This window comes from Ranitomeya imitator, chromosome 1 (genome assembly GCF_032444005.1).
Source record: "Ranitomeya imitator isolate aRanImi1 chromosome 1, aRanImi1.pri, whole genome shotgun sequence".
Lineage (NCBI taxonomy): Eukaryota > Metazoa > Chordata > Amphibia > Anura > Dendrobatidae > Ranitomeya > Ranitomeya imitator.
The window spans coordinates 289,860,815-289,876,903 of record NC_091282.1 but is presented as its reverse complement, the minus strand read 5'-3'; the positions used below and the strand labels follow the sequence as shown (position 1 = coordinate 289,876,903).

Here is a 16,089-nt window from a genome sequence, read left to right as displayed (position 1 = left end):
TTTTCATTCCTATCATGCCACTTTGCATTAATTCCTGTAAAGCACTTAAAGAGTTAATAAACTACATGACTGCAGTTTTCAATATGTCAGGGGGTGCTGTTTTTAAAATGGTATCATGTTTGGGGGTTTCCCAATATATGAGACCTCTAAAGTCACTTCAAACATGGATAAGTCCCTAAAAAAATAAATTTTGTAAATTTCCTTGAAAAAAATGAAAAATTGCTGCTACATTTTTAATCCTCCTAAAATGCAACAAAATAAAATAACATTTTACAAATGGTGCTGATGTAAAGCAGACATGTGGGAAATGTTATTTATTAATGGTTTGCTGTGGTATGACTATCTGGATTAAAGGGATAAATCATTCAAAGTTTGAAAATTGCTAATTTTTTAACATTTTTCTCAAATTTTTGATATTTTTTAAAAATAAACACAAAATATATTGACCTAAATTTACCATTATCATAAAGTATAATGTGTCACGAAAAAACAATCTCAAAATCACTGGGATTTGTTGAAGCGTTGCAGAGTTATTACCACATAAAGTGACACTGGTCAGATTTCAAAAATTTGGCTCCGTCACTAAGGGGTTAAACATTGGAGATCCCCCACAAATGACCCCATTTTGGAAACTAGACCCCAAAGGAACTAATCTAGATGTGTGGTGAGGACTTTGAACCCCCAAGTGCTTCACAGAAGTTTATAACGCAGAGCCATGAAAAAAAAAAAAATTATTTTCTCAAAAATGATCTTTTAGCCTGCAATTTTTATTTTCCCAAGGGTAACAGGAGAAATTTGACCCCAAAAGTTGTTGTCCAGTTTGTCCTGAGTACGCTGATACCCCATGTGTGGGGTTAAACCACTGTTTGGGCACACGTCGGGGCTCAGAAGGGAAGTAGTGACTTTTGAAATGCAGACTTTGATGGAATGGTCTGCGGGCATCACATTGCGTTTGCAGAGCCCCTGGTGTGCCTAAACAGTAGAAATCCCCCACAAGTGACCCCATTTTAGAAACTAGACCCCCCAAGGAACCTATCTAGATATGTGGTGAGCACTTTGAACCCCCAAGTGCTTCACAGACGTTTACAACGCAGAGCCGTGAAAATAAAAAATAATTTTTCTTTCCTCAAAAATGATGTTTTAGCAAGCATTTTTTTATTTTCACAAGGGTAACAGGAGAAATTGGACCCCAGTAATTGTTGCGCAGTTTATCCTGAGTATGCTGGTACCCCATATGTGGGGGTAAACCACTGTTTGGGCACACGTCGGGGCTCGGAATTGAGGGAGCACCATTTGACTTTTTGAATACAAGATTGGCTGGAATCAATGGTGGCGCCATGTTGCGTTTGGAGACCCCTGATGTGCCTAAACAGTGGAAACCCCTCAATTCTAACTCCAACACTAACCCCTCCACACCCGTAACCCTAATCCCAACTGTAGCCATAACCCTAATCACAACCCTAACCCTAAGGCTATGTGCCCACGTTGCGGATTCGTGTGAGATTTTTCAGCATCATTTTTGAAAAATCCGCGGGTAAAAGGCACTGCGTTTTACCTGCGGATTTCCAGTGTTTTTTGTGCGGATTTCATCTGCGGATTCGGCACGGTATTTTCCGCACCATGGGCACAGCGGATTTGGTTTTCCATAGGTTTACTTGGTACTGTAAACCTGATGGAACACTGCTGCGAATCCGCAGCGGCCAATCCGCTGCGGACCCGCAGCCAAATCCGCACCGTGTGCACATGGCCTAATTCTAAAGGTATGTGCACACGCTGCGGAAAACGCTGCGGATCCGCAGCAGTTTCCCATGAGTTTACAGTTCAATGTAAACCTATGGGAAACAAAAATCGCTGTACACATGCTGCAGAAAAACTGCACGGAAACGCAGCGGTTTACATTCCGCAGCATGTCTCTTCTTTCTGCGGATTCCGCAGCGGTTTTACAACTGCTCCAATAGAAAACCGCAGTTGTAAAACCGCAGTGAAATGCGTAGAAAAAAACATGGTAAATCCGCCATAAATCTGCAGCGGTTTAGCACTGCGGATTTATCAAATCCGCAGCGGAAAAATCCGCAGAGGACCAGAATATGTGTGCACATACCAAAACCCTAACCCTAGCCCTAACCCTAGCTCTAACCCTAACCCTAGCCCTAACCCTAGCCCTAGCTCTAACCCTAACCCTAGCCCTACCCCTAACCCTAGCCCTAACCCTAGCCCTAACATTAGTGGGGGAAAAAAAAATTCTATATTTTTTTTTGGAAGATGGCGGCGCCCAGGGAGAAGACGGATGGACCCCGGCAGGATCGGTAAGTATGATGGGGTGGGGGGGGGGGAAATCGGAGCATGGAGGGGGTGGATCGGAACGCGGGAGGGGTGGAACGGAGCACGGGGGGGGGGGGGGTGGAACGGAGCACGGGGGGGTGGAACGGAGCACGGGGGGGTGGATCGGAGCACGGGGGGGTGATTGGAGCACGGGGGGGTGATTGGAGCACGGGGGTGAGCGGACAAGAGCACGGGGGGGGAGCAGAGCACAGGACGGAGGGGAGCGGGGCAGTGTACCGGGCAGATCGGAGGGCTGGGGGGGCGATCAGTGGGGTGGGGGCACATTAGTATTTCCAGCCATGGCCGATGATATTGCAGCATCGGCCATGGCTGGATTGTAATATTTCACCCGTTATAATAGGTGAAATATTACAAATCGCTCTGATTGGCAGTTTCACTTTCAACAGCCAATCAGAGCGATCGTAGCCACGGGGGGGTGAAGCCATCCCCCCTGGGCTAAACTACCACTCCCCCTGTCCCTGCAGATCGGGTGAAATGGGAGTTAACCCTTTCACCCGATCTGCAGGGACGCGATCTTTCCATGACGCCACATAGGCGTCATGGGTCGGATTGGCACCGACTTTCATGACGCCTACGTGGCGTCATGGGTCAGGAAGGGGTTAAAAGGCATATCGGCGGTCGCTAAGGGGTTAAACTTTGGCCCTCTGTGTATTTGAGTTTGATGTTCCTGCCCTTAAAGATAAATGGACACTTCACTATCATGCTGAGAACAAACCCTTTATCAATTAACAAAATACAAAGTGAAAGAACACAAATCTAAAATCAAATCAATACTTGGTGTGATCACCCTTTGCACATAAAACACCACCAATTATTCAAGGTACTCTTGCACAAATTCAGGGATTTTTTTGAATTATATAGTCATGTGTATGAATAAGGATACCAAAACAAGTGGTAATGATCATCATTTTCATATAAAGGTTGATACGCAGTCATAAACAAACAGCTGTGTAAGAGGATTACGGTCCTGATCATTCCCAGCGACCAACGATCTCCCAGCAGGGGCCTGATCGATGGTCGCTGTCACGCATAACGATTTCATTAACGATATCGTTGCTACGTCACAAAAAGCAACGATATCGTTAACGAAATCGTTATGTGTGAAGGTACCTAAGGAACAGCCAAGCTTAGTCACAATTATCACAGACAGGAATACAATGATTGGAACCACTGTATAAAGATGATGCAGGATTCTCCATTAACAATAGGAGATTATTGCAGCTCACCTTCTCCCCTTCCTGAATAATGACATTTGAACTGCTGTCAGTAGAGCAGCTAAAGCAAAGACTAGTGCATACTTTAATTTTTCTTCAAGCAGACATTCGGTTTACGTAAAAAAAAAAAAAAAAAAATCTGCACAGACCAAATGGTCAGAGTGCTGTAAGATTTTTACATGGACAGTACTCATACCAAAAATACTGCTGTGTGAACATATTGCACATTCTGATCTCTAGTCATCTTTCCATAGGTTGTCATTTTGATTAAAGGGAAAAAATTAGCCTCAACATCTACACAACTGAATAGCTCACTAAGGAAAAGACTGGAAAAGCAGGATATAAATAAACTGAACAATTCTTTTAATTTACAAATCACTGACAAAACATAATAAAAACCAAGCGTCTACCTGTCATGCACAACAAGCAATTTATAATGAAATTATTATTAGAATTTTATGTGGTAACTTGACGGTTCTGATGGCTTACATTCAGTCAAAAGACAGGACAAGTGGTTTCTAAAGCAGGTAGTCATATCATAGCTATGCATGCCCTGATGTTATACAACATAGAATGCCCTTGCGTTCCCTGGGACCACTCATTTAAAACAAAATTGAATATATCATTTGTTGTGGGTTTAATTACCTTGGTTTGTGGGGCCTGCCTGTGAGGGGCATCCCAGGAAGAACTCTTCTATTCATTGTTGAATAATCTGGATCCAATTCATAACCTTCATCATCTGCCCCAAGACTACGATTATCATCCTCTAGACCATACGGCTCGGGCTGGAAACGCTCTGGCTGGGACCGGTTTAAGTCCACACTACTTCCAATTGGCACTTGGGGCTGTGCAATGGGAACATAGTTCTCCCTACGAGTTGGGAGGGTATAACTTCCATCTTCAGGGCGATAGCTATTTCCTGGAGTGTAAGCATATCGAGGGCGGTAATTTATTCCACGGGAAAGGCTTCCATAGTTGTCTGGCATTTCTCCATAACCTTCATGTGCCATGAAGGGTCGGTATGGGGTCTCATGAGGATCACCATAAGAATCATTGTAACTGTTGTTGTAGGACCTAGTCAAAGTTGAAGTTGCCTGAGGGGCTATAAATCTCTCCCCATTTTTCATGTATCTTCTGTCAATAGAATCAGTATAACCACTGATTGGAGAAGAAGCATCAAGAACAGGCATCCCATCTGGGCCAAGTGGCACTTGACGCACAGTTCTTGTGGTGACTGTTTTTACCATCTTTGTAACCTGCAGAAGAAACATATATTAAACTAAAAAGTAAAGCACATTTCAGCTGACATTGCACATTATCTCAGTAAATACTTACATAATTAGTATAGGTGAAAAGAAGATATATATATCCATCAAGTGCAACCATGGGGAAAAGAAAGGGGGGGATTAGGTAACAGAAGAAAAACACAGAAGAAATCCTAGTCAACCACAGTAATTACAGAGAAGGTTAGAAAAAATAGGGAATATGGAGGCAACAGATTGGAACTCTCCCATTCTCACTACCAGTAAAATTGAAGAATGGCTGTAAAACAGACTGCTGGCTGCCATTTAATAGATGGATTTCCTAGTGATGTCAGGAGATTGTTGGTGCTTTCAGCTGCCATGATGGTCAGCTGATAATCACCAGATCTCAAACTTTACAGCTTCTCCTCAAGATATGTTTTACATATTGGCTCTCAATATGAAAGCTGGTCAAAATTAGTTAACCTTTTTTTATTTAACATTGGTTCAGATGGATCAAAATTTAGCATTGCTTTCCTTTTTAAATAGCATCTGAAAGTTTTTGAAATAATCTGGTTATTGCTAAATCCAGTTTAGCAGTCTGTCACTGTCAATTACCAAATTTGTAATGCAATAGCATAAGGTTAGGTTCATATCACATCTTTGTCCCCATTGATGATGCCATCTGGCATCTAAATCCCTGCAAAACTATTCATTGACTTTAATATCTTGTCCTCAGTTTGCCTCATTGGAGTTCATGGATTCGTTGGGGACATATCTGAATCCAGTTTGTTGGAAATGCAGAAGGAAGGTAACAGGGAAACAGATGTTTTATGAAAAAAATGGCTGAAACTTTTGTCTTAAAAGCATGAAGTTCATGTCACATCTTCCTGTCTAATGGCATCAACATCATCAGAAAACCTAATGTAGTGTCACACCTTGGTAATGCATGTCCAGCCTGCAAAAATATTTAACATACATGCCAAACTGCCAGTCAGAACTTTACAAAGTGACTTTAGTCCAGGGTAACTACTGCTAGTACAAGAAGTTGAATTTTTCAGGTTGAAACTGCCCCATCAAGTGGCACAATTAGTCTCATGAAGTTCCAAATAGATTAACCCTGCTTTGCTCCAATTGATTGACAAATCTGTCCAATGTGTGTATTCATTGTGAAACCTATGACAATCAACTGGAGCGGGGTGGGGAGAAGCCAGTACGGGGGCCACATTGGACTAGTCCGGTCCCTCGCTTTAGTCCTGGGCAAGCTTATCAAAGTAAGTTTATTCAATCTACAGTGGTTCACAGTAAAACATATCTGGCAGCAATCATGCAGTCAGGCTATGATTCATATTGCCCATAGTTCAGGCAGCATAAAACTAATGATAGGTTCCATTTAGCATGAATTCCCTGGCTATTTATAATAGACTGAATAACACTAACTATTTTGAAACTAAAACTTGGACAACATCAATATACTAGCTCGGTGTATTAGAAGATTCAGACTCCCTCTTAGGCTACGTTCACATTAGCGTTGCGCCGCCGTGCGTCGGCGACGCAACGCGCGACGCACGCTAAAACGCGCGCAAACGCGCGCAAAAACGCGCGCGTTTTGCGACGCGTGCGTCGTTTTCCGACGAAAATCGGACGCACAGAAAATGCTACATGTAGCGTTTTCTTGCGTCCGACGCTAGCGTCGGAAACGACGCACGTGGCGAAAAACGCCACCAAAACGACGCACGCGTCCCCTATGTTAAACATAGGGGCGCGTCGCTACTGCGTCGCCGCTGCGTCGCCGGCGCAACAGCGACGCACATTGGCGGAACGCCAATGTGAACGTAGCCTTAGAGTGGAAAAAATACTAACCGCTAACAAAACAGATAAGCAAAGAAAGATTGCCTCATTATGGGGCTGTATAAATAATAAAATTATTTAAACTGGGATGTACAGCACACACACACAGAAAAATGAATGACAAGTAAAACCAGCTATATACCATATACAAGAGAATTAGTTTGTCAGATAAGTGTGGTAGAGAGGACCTTAATGGGTAGATGTGCACTGCCTTGTGACCTATATCTGAAAAAGAGGAAAGCAATGTCATGCACTTGTATAGCCTCAAGACTTGTTTGGCCAAGATAAATGAGGTTTACACATGGCTTTTGTGAAACATACATTTTAATTTGGTAGTAATAATTCTTGTAGCTAAAAGAATAGGCAAGAGTATTGTGCGCGTACCAAAGACCAAGCAGTTTCAAGGGGATTTTTTTGTACAGGCTTGTATTCTCCGGTCTTATTAGATGTACTTTTACACCATCTGAAACATCTTGAAGGTGACCCACACTGGATTATCATGCAAAATGTTTGATTCCCAGCACAGATATCACATGAGGATACAAGGAAAGGCTAAACTCCCCTTTGTGTTTGGAATGCATAAGGGGCTTTTTCTTGCTCCATCTGCAGATTTAAAATTACCAGGTTGAAGACAGCAATGTAAGAGGCTGCGGAGAGGAGCTTTGTTTCCACACACAAGAGCAGGGAATTCTGCAGAGTCCATGCACTCAAATGAATAATTATTTTTCACTCAAAGTAAACTATGAACTAAAACATTTGGGCTGAAAGATGGAGACATGCCACAAAACCATAAAAGAAAACAGGTGTATAAATCAGGGGTGTAGTGAGAGGGGAGGATATGAAAGACAGAAAGATATGGAAAGAGGCGACAGAAGAAGAGGATCCTAGGAAGTCCTGCCTTCACCATGCATCCTCAGCAGAAAGTTACAGCAGTGTGTGTGTGCACAGCATGTATAAAAATGTGTATGCAAGTGTGTTTAATGTGCCACATAATATATTGTGTATGTATTACGTGTGTTAAATAGGGATCTGTATATGGTGCATAGTAGTATTATATAGGTTTTTGATGTATTAAAACTACAGTACTTTTAACTGGGAATCTGAAGTGCAACCCTGCATCTGAAAAGGGGAACATATAGATGAAGACATACCTTTGTTTCAGTCCTTCTTGTGGTTCCATCCTCTGATGTAACAATTGACACATGGGAGGTTGGTGTTCCAGGATCTTCTTCTACAGTAACAGTCTCTTCCAGCATCTCTGGAGGTTCTTGCATCATGGCGATTGATGTCTGGTTATTGGGACTCTGCTCCTGTAGGCAAGACATTTTAAAATTACAAATGCTACATTTTCTTGAAAGGAAGACAAAATGTAAAATACTGTACATGTTTTACAAATCAGCTTACTTTGGAAGAAGTAGATTTGCTTTGATTTGATGGGCATATTACTATACTGCCCTTGAGTTTTAAGCTCTGTCATACAGGATTTAAAAAAAAATTAAAAAAAAAAGTGTTACATATACACAGAAGGTTCAATTACTATGATGAAGAATAGTTCCCTTTTACACAAACCAACCAAATGGTACAGTGTATGTTGTATCTACTGTGAAATACAAATACAGTGATAGAGATATATATACGGTATACATATACACACACACACACACACACACAATGTTTGGACACCTTCCCATTTAAAGATTTTTCATGACTATAGAAATTGTACATCCACACTGAAGGCATCAAAACTATGAATTAACACATGTGGAATTATATACTTAACAAGTGTGAAACAACTGAAAATATGTCTTATATTCTAGGTTCTTCAAAGTAGCCACCTTTTGCTTTGATGACTGCTTTGCACACTCTTGGCATTCTCTTGATGAGCTTCAAGAGGTAGTCACCGGGAATGGTTTTCACTTCACAGGCGTGCCCTGTCAGTTTTAATAAGTGGGATTTCTTGCCTTATAAATGGGGTTGGGACCATCAGTTGTGTTGTGCATAAGTCTGGTGGATACACAGCGGATAGTCCTACTGAATAGACTGTTAGAATTTGTATTATGGCAAGAAAAAAAAGCAGCTAAATAAAGAAAAACGAGTGGCTATCATTACTTTAAGAAATGATGGTCAGTCAGTCCGAAAAATTGGGAAAACTTTGAAGGTGTCCCCAAGTGCTGTGGCAAAAACCAAAAACCATCAAGCGCTACAAAGAAACTGGCTCACATGAGGACCGCCCCAGGAAAGGAAGACCAAGAGTCACCTCTGCTTCTGAGAATAAGTTTATCCGAGTCACCAGCCTCAGAAATCGCAGGTTAATAGCAGCTCAGATTAGAGACCAGGTCAATGCCACACAGAGTTCTAGCAGCAGACACATCTCTACAACGTCTGTTAAGGTACCGTTACACTAAACGACTTACCAACGATCACGACCAGCGATACGACCTGGCCGTGATCGTTGGTAAGTCGTTGTGTGGTCGCTGGGGAGCTGTCAAACAGACAGCTCTCTCAAGAGACCAACGATCCGGGGAACGACTTCGGCATCGTTGAAACAGTCTTCAACGATGCCGAAGTCCCCGGGTAACCAGGGTAAATATCGGGTTACTAAGCGCAGGGCCACGCTTAGTAACCCGATATTTACCCTGGTTACCATTGTAAAAGTAAAAGAAAAAAAAAAGTACATACTCACATTCCGATGTCTGTCACGTCCCCCACCGTCAGCTTCCCGCACTGACTGTGTGAGCGCCAGCCGTAAAGCAGAGCACAGCGGTGACTACCTCTTGAAGCTCATCAAGAGTGTGCAAAGCAGTCATCAAAGCAAAAAAGGTGGCTACTTTGAAGAACCTAGACTATAAGACACTAGATGGTGGCCCAATTCTAACGCATCGGGTATTCTAGAATATGCATGTCCTCGTAGTACATTGCACAGCCCACGTAGTATATTGCCCAACCACGTAGTATATTGCCCAGCCATGTAGTATACAGCACAGAGCCACGTAGTATACAGCACAGACACGTAGTATATTGGCCAGTGACGTATGTAACAGGTTAAAAAATAAAAAATAAACATATACTCACCTTCCGAGGGTCCCTTGTAGTCCTGTCACCTGTGTGCGGTGCACGCGGCAGCTTCCGGTCCCAGGGTTGGTATGAGCGCAGGACCTGTGATGACGTCGCGGTCACATGACCGTGACGTCATGGCAGGTCCTTCTCGCATAGCATCCTTAGCACCGGAACCTGCCGCTTGCACTGCCGAGGACAGGGCGCCACGTCGGAGGGCGAGAACAACTTTTTTATTATTATTTGTAACATTAGATCTTTTTACTATTGATGCTGCATACGCAGCATCAATAGTAAAAAGTTGGTCACACAGGGTTAATAGCTGCGTAACCGAAGTGCGTTACACCGCGCTCCAGTGTCGCTGGCATTAACCCTGTGTGAGGGCTGACTGGATGACTGGAGGGGAGTATGGAGCAGGCACTGCGGGAAGGAAAGAGAGGCCATATTGCCACTGGACTGTGGCCTTCGCTGATTGGTCGTGGCAATGGTCATGGGCGTTTTGCCATGACCAATCAGTGACTTGGATTCCATGACAGACAGAGGCCGCGACCAATGAATATCCGTGACAGACAGAAAGACAGACGGAAGTGACCCTTAGACAATTATATAGTAGATAATTTCAGTTGTTTCACACTTTTTGGTTAACTATATAATTCCACATGTGTTAATTCATAGTTTTGATGCCTTCAGTGTGAATGTACAATTTTCATAGTTATGAAAATACAGAAAAACCTTTAAATGAGAAGGCGTGTCCAAACTTTTGGTCTGTACTAATATATATATGGGTATATGGGCTGATAATTGTGAAAAAGCGTTCAGAAAAACCCATGTTGTATATATGCTGCTGACAACTTTATGCTGCATGTGGACAGAATGATCATATCAACATTCGCTCTAAACCAGGGATGTTTAACTCAAATACACATAGGGCCAAAATTAAAAGCTTGGACAAAGTCGCAGGCCAACTTTTATATTTATTTAAAGAAAAAAAAAAAGGAAACATTCTCGATTTTACACATATCAAATAGAACCATGAACTTTTTCCATATGTAAAGAAACTTAAAGGGGTTGTCCAATGAACATAGTACATTTCAATAAATTTATCTTAGAATAAAATATTGGAATACTGCATTATGTTATAATATAAAACATATGACCCAATGGCCTAATTTAAATCTGTAATAAAAAAGGATAAAAAAAAAACCTTGAATTATACAGATAATAAAGTATCATGCAAACAAAAGTGTTCCCAATAACAGTATGATACCCCCACAAAGAATTCCTCCACAGTACCCTTTACACTCCTTGTATAATGACTCTACTGCACCACTTTTTCTCATTCCCCTCCCCCCCCCCCACCCTCAACAAAGACTGGTGACCCCATCACAGAATGATTCTCCAACCGTTAACCCCACGCAGCCCTCCACACAGTATAATGGCCATAAAAAAATGCTCCATACAATAAAATGGCCCCACATAGTGCTCCATGCAGTATAATTGGCTCCATAAGGCCTCTTTCACATTTCTGTTGGTACGGACCCGTCGCAATGCGTAGGGCCGACGTACCGACAGACGTTGTGAAATTACTGCACGATGTGGGCAGCGGATGCAGTATTTCAACGCATCCGCTGCCCATTCTGTAGTCCGGGGAGGACGGGGCGGAATTTCGGCCGCGCATGCGCGGTCGAAAATGGTGGACACGACGCACAAAAAAAAAAAAAGTTACATTTAACTTTTTTGTGCGTCGCGTCCACCAAAACACGATGGATCTGTCGCATGACGGACGCGATGTGTGCCCATCCGTTGCAAATACAAGTCTATGGGTAAAATTTTTTTTGCCCATAACGACGGATTGCGACGGATCTAAAAAGACGGAAATGTGAAAGAGGCCTAATCCTCCATACAGTATAACAAGGTCCTTCATTACCTTCCATACAGTATAATAGCCCCACATAGTGCTTAATACAGTATAATGGCCTCGCAGTGCTCCATGTAGTATAATGGGCACCACATAGTGGTCCATACAGCATAATGGGCCCCATATAGTACTCCATATAGCAGAATGGCCTCGGTACTGCTCCATACAGTATACTGGCCCCACAGTGATCCATAAAGTATATTGGCCTCACACAGTGTTCCATACAGTATAATAGACCCTACATAAAGAAACAAAACTCACCTCTGTCTAATTCCTCAATTTTCCGGTCTCCTGGTGTCTTCAGATCCTCTGCACATCTTGGAACAATTGGAACGTTGTAATGACTTAATCGCGCCTGCTGCACTGAAACGTCAAACGCAGAGGGAGAACGATGGGAGAGAGACAGTCAGCTGACGCTCCTCCATCATGGTTTTCAATTCTATCCGCATCTAGGATGCAGATACAGTTGAAAAGGCAATGCCAGGTTAAAGTGCGATACCGGGCAGGGGACACCTGCCAGGCCAAATATACTCACACTGCGGGCCAGATGTTGCTCGCTTGCCAGAGTTTGACATATATTATGGGCTGTATAACAATAAGTTTTTTTCAGCCCATATAAACAGGTTAGTATACGAGCACCAATCTGCTTGTCTATAGTCAATAAGCGTCAATAAACACTTGTTAAAGGGACAAACTGCCAGACTAAATGCACCCTTAGTCATCATTCAGATGTGTGCGTTACTCATATTTGTGTTTCATCAGTGTTTTTCATGTATAGACCATGTACCCATTATAGTCAGATATGCTATTCAAATGAACGTGTTCTTTCATGGACCACGCAAAACTCGAGAGACATGTCCGTTTTTCTCTGGTATCACGGATTAAAAAGTACCAATACAAGTCTATAGGTCCAGAAAAACATGTAAATCACATGGATGGCATCAGTACAGTCCATGTGCTGTTTGTATTTACCATTGCAAAAGAAAAGAGAAGCCTTCTAATTTATTTACGTATTCATCTGAAAAACACTGACGACACACAGATTGTTAATACGGACACACAGACCAAAAACTGATGACACCAATATAATTTTTTTCACATCCATGTGTAATGACGGATATGTGAATGAGGCTACCCTAAGGCTAAGGATACACACACTATTTATGGCCACTATTGGGTGCTTATGCTCTTGCGCTACATATTGGCCATGTGTAGTGTGGATGTCTAGGTATCTGTCCACCATGATGACCCCTTGTAATAAATTTTATATACATATTAAATTTATTACACGCGCACACACACGGTATTGGTTACTTATTTGTGGAAGCTCTTGAGGTCTGTTAGGACAGCGCCAGCACCCTTACACGAGTCTCCTTCCTTCTCTCGGCAGTGTTGCCGGCATGTTTGCGCTTACCCGCCCACGTTGCTCCGACCCCTGTAGCATCCGCTTCCTTCCAGGAATGCGCACGGCACGCATGTCTCCAGGGAGTGTGATTTGGGCAAGATGGAGAAACTGTTTAAACTGTTTTAATACTGTTATTAATTCAAAAATCCATTTTTCCAAGGGACATTAAATATGCTTGTGTTTATAGGAGACTTAATTTTATGAGATGTATCAAATTACCATATATCTGGCTGTAACACTACTAATATGACATGCCAAGTGACAGCTCTTCAGCAGCATAATTCATAGGGAGAGCTTATTGACCCCTTTCATATACTACAGAATATCACATGGTTGGCACGGAATAAGTAGATTTAACAGTAAAGATTGCTTCTACAGAAGACCAGCGGATTAGCATTTATTGCCACAGTTCGAATGAAGGAATATTTTCACACTTAAGCGTAATGAGCGCCTTCCTCTATTGCGTCCCGATTTTAACATTCATGCATTTAAAATTCATTGCACTCCATATTCAACAGTCATTTGCTCAGGCATGGCAAGGATGATTTATGGTTTCAGACCAGGCTGCGGTTACTTATTAGAGCCAATACATTTCCACCCCAAATTGCTAACCACAGGTCAGGAGAAAAAACGCTCCTTGCATTGGCAGAGAAGAGATTCTGATATGTTATTTTGTTATTGAACCCAACATACAGGTGGGGAGACAAATTACTGCAATTCAATGGGGCAGAGTTTTAACAACTTGACTTGAAAGTACACAGATCGGAATATTGAGGAACTAACAAATTGCTGGGTAGCTCAGGCAAAAAAAAAAGCTTCATCTGACATTGTAGCATGCCATGAAGTCAGAAAGCATTTACCATTCAAGTCATGGGTAGGATGCAGACACCTGTATAGCTGCCTAAAATCTCAATTAGTGAAGCCGACAATATACCGAGCAGTTTTCACATTCCTCTTTTTAATGAACGTCTGCTGAGTTTTTAAAACAAAAATTTAAAAGAAAAAAAAAAAAAAAAAGGACACAAAACGTGGCATATGAAAATTAGCATGAATATCAAACCCAAATTAAGTTCATATACCCAGATTCAACATTTACAATTTTTCAATTCACTTTTCTTTTTTTTAATCTTGTGAGATTTGTTGATTTTGATATTTGGGAGGGGTTTTTTTTTTTTGCAACAAATTCTTCAAAATGGCGCACCAAGTCCCGAATTGGGCGCAATATGACAAATTGTAGAAACTGTATTCCAGGCAGAGATTGGAGTGATATTCACCAAAAAAAAATGCAAAGTAGGCAAAATCCGCATTTCAGGAGTCAGTCTAAAACATTTCATAAAAAAAAAAAAAAACCTTAAAAAAGGGAATAGGTCATCAAAATTTTTTTATCTAAAATAATTTTTTTTGTGTTAAATGTATTTTTTTAAAAAAACATTTTTGCCATTTATTTTATTTCACATGTCACAATCTGTATATTAAATGAAAAAGAGTAACATCACAATTTTCAAAGTGTCCATTGGGGCTTCTTTAGACTATCTTCCCATTGAATCAGGATAAAATACATATACATGCACATAACCACAATGGTCAGATCCTGTGCAAAGGTCATTGCGAAGGAAGGGGAATCTGTGACATTACCTATTATAATTGGTGGATCTTCTGTTATCAGCCTTCTATAGAGTTGTTACCGGTCTTCGTACTCCTGCCTCTGATAATATAGAGCTTTGATGTTAACTCTTCCAGAAAGAACAGGAAGTACAAGTCTAAAAAAGCCTCAGTGGCCATTGTGGAAATTGCAGGATTACTTTTTTTTTTTTTTATAAAGATAATATTATGAAAAGAAAAAAAAACATGGCAAACATTTCTTAAAACTAAATGTAACATAAAACCAGTGTTGAATAATAGATCATTTTCGGATTATACACCCTATTTAAAGAATGACAACTAGAAAATGGTGAAAAACTTACGAGAATAATAAATCTGCGCAATAGCTTTTTGTAAAAGCCTTTTATTTTGTGTGTAAGGCTAGTTTCACATTTGGGTCTATGTGTGCAGCATATCCGCAAACGCATGCAAGCACGCATGATAACGCAGAGTTTTTTATCCGTATCAGCTTACGCATGACGGCAAAAAAAAACCAAACTTTTTATCTGCATGTGTTTGATATTTCCAGGAGGGCGCGTCTCAATGGACATGTCTAAATCAGTTCCTGGACATGCACAGTTCGAAGTACGCAAGCGCATCGAACGCAAAGACTTGCATACGCATGCGCTCCCATAGACAGTAATGCTTTTTTTAAACACACTCATCCGCATGCGCATGCCTGCGCATATTTGACAGAAATTTGCCGCCTCAAAAATTCCAACATGGTGCGTTAGCCGCACCCCGCAAAAAACACATGCGTAAGCAAACGCGGGAGAAAGCATGCAAACGCACATACCTGAGTCTACAATGTTAAAGATAGGAAATCAAGACGCATGCGGATGTATGCGTCAAATGCTGCGAACACAACCGCAAATGTGAAACCAGTCTAAAATACTGTTTGTTGTGCATGGTTTAGTGGGATGGAGGGTAGGTGTGTCTAGAAGATGCATAGAGGCATGATTTTTAAAAATGTGACAATGTGTATGAAATTGCACCAAAACATTAGAGGTCACGTTCCACAAAGCGGCCAAATACCGCACCCATGAGAACATCTTAGTGCTATTGCAAACGCACATATTATTTGGCCCTGGTAGGTGGGCATGCCTTTCAGCCACACATTGAGATCAACAAAGACAATTAAAGGAAAATGACTGACGTAATTAAGACTGCTGCAAACTCATGCAAGTGTGAACATTTCCTATGCTGCTTATACAGAAACATTTCAGGCAGCTTTACAATTACAACCCTGAGAGCTACACATGGTTAATAGATCACAGCAGCGCCACCACTCCCTGCACATGTGTTTTGAGTAACAAAATCTTAAGGTCTAAAAAAGCTCACTAGTTCCTAGAATTCTTTTCGCTTTCCCATGAGACTCAAAATTCCAAGCAAATGGTATTTCCCGGTAAATATATTCTTTAA

The 16,089-nt window shown here is 41.6% G+C and overlaps 1 protein-coding gene across 18 annotated transcripts in view; it reads right to left on the bottom strand.

Annotated features, from left to right (window-relative positions):
* ARVCF (ARVCF delta catenin family member) overlaps positions 1–16,089 on the bottom strand; it is a 1,214,127-nt gene that overhangs the window by 137,740 nt on the left and 1,060,298 nt on the right. For 13 of the 18 annotated variants that reach the window (XM_069756181.1, XM_069756276.1, XM_069756285.1 and 10 more), the window contains 2 exons: positions 7,801–7,959; positions 4,203–4,813 (listed from right to left, as the gene is read on the bottom strand). In XM_069756181.1, the coding sequence (XP_069612282.1) occupies positions 4,203–4,813; positions 7,801–7,959 (770 nt within the window). The remainder of the gene's footprint in view (positions 1–4,202; positions 4,814–7,800; positions 7,960–16,089) is intronic. The other 5 variants (XM_069756268.1, XM_069756252.1, XM_069756233.1 and 2 more) reach the window with 1 other exon arrangement.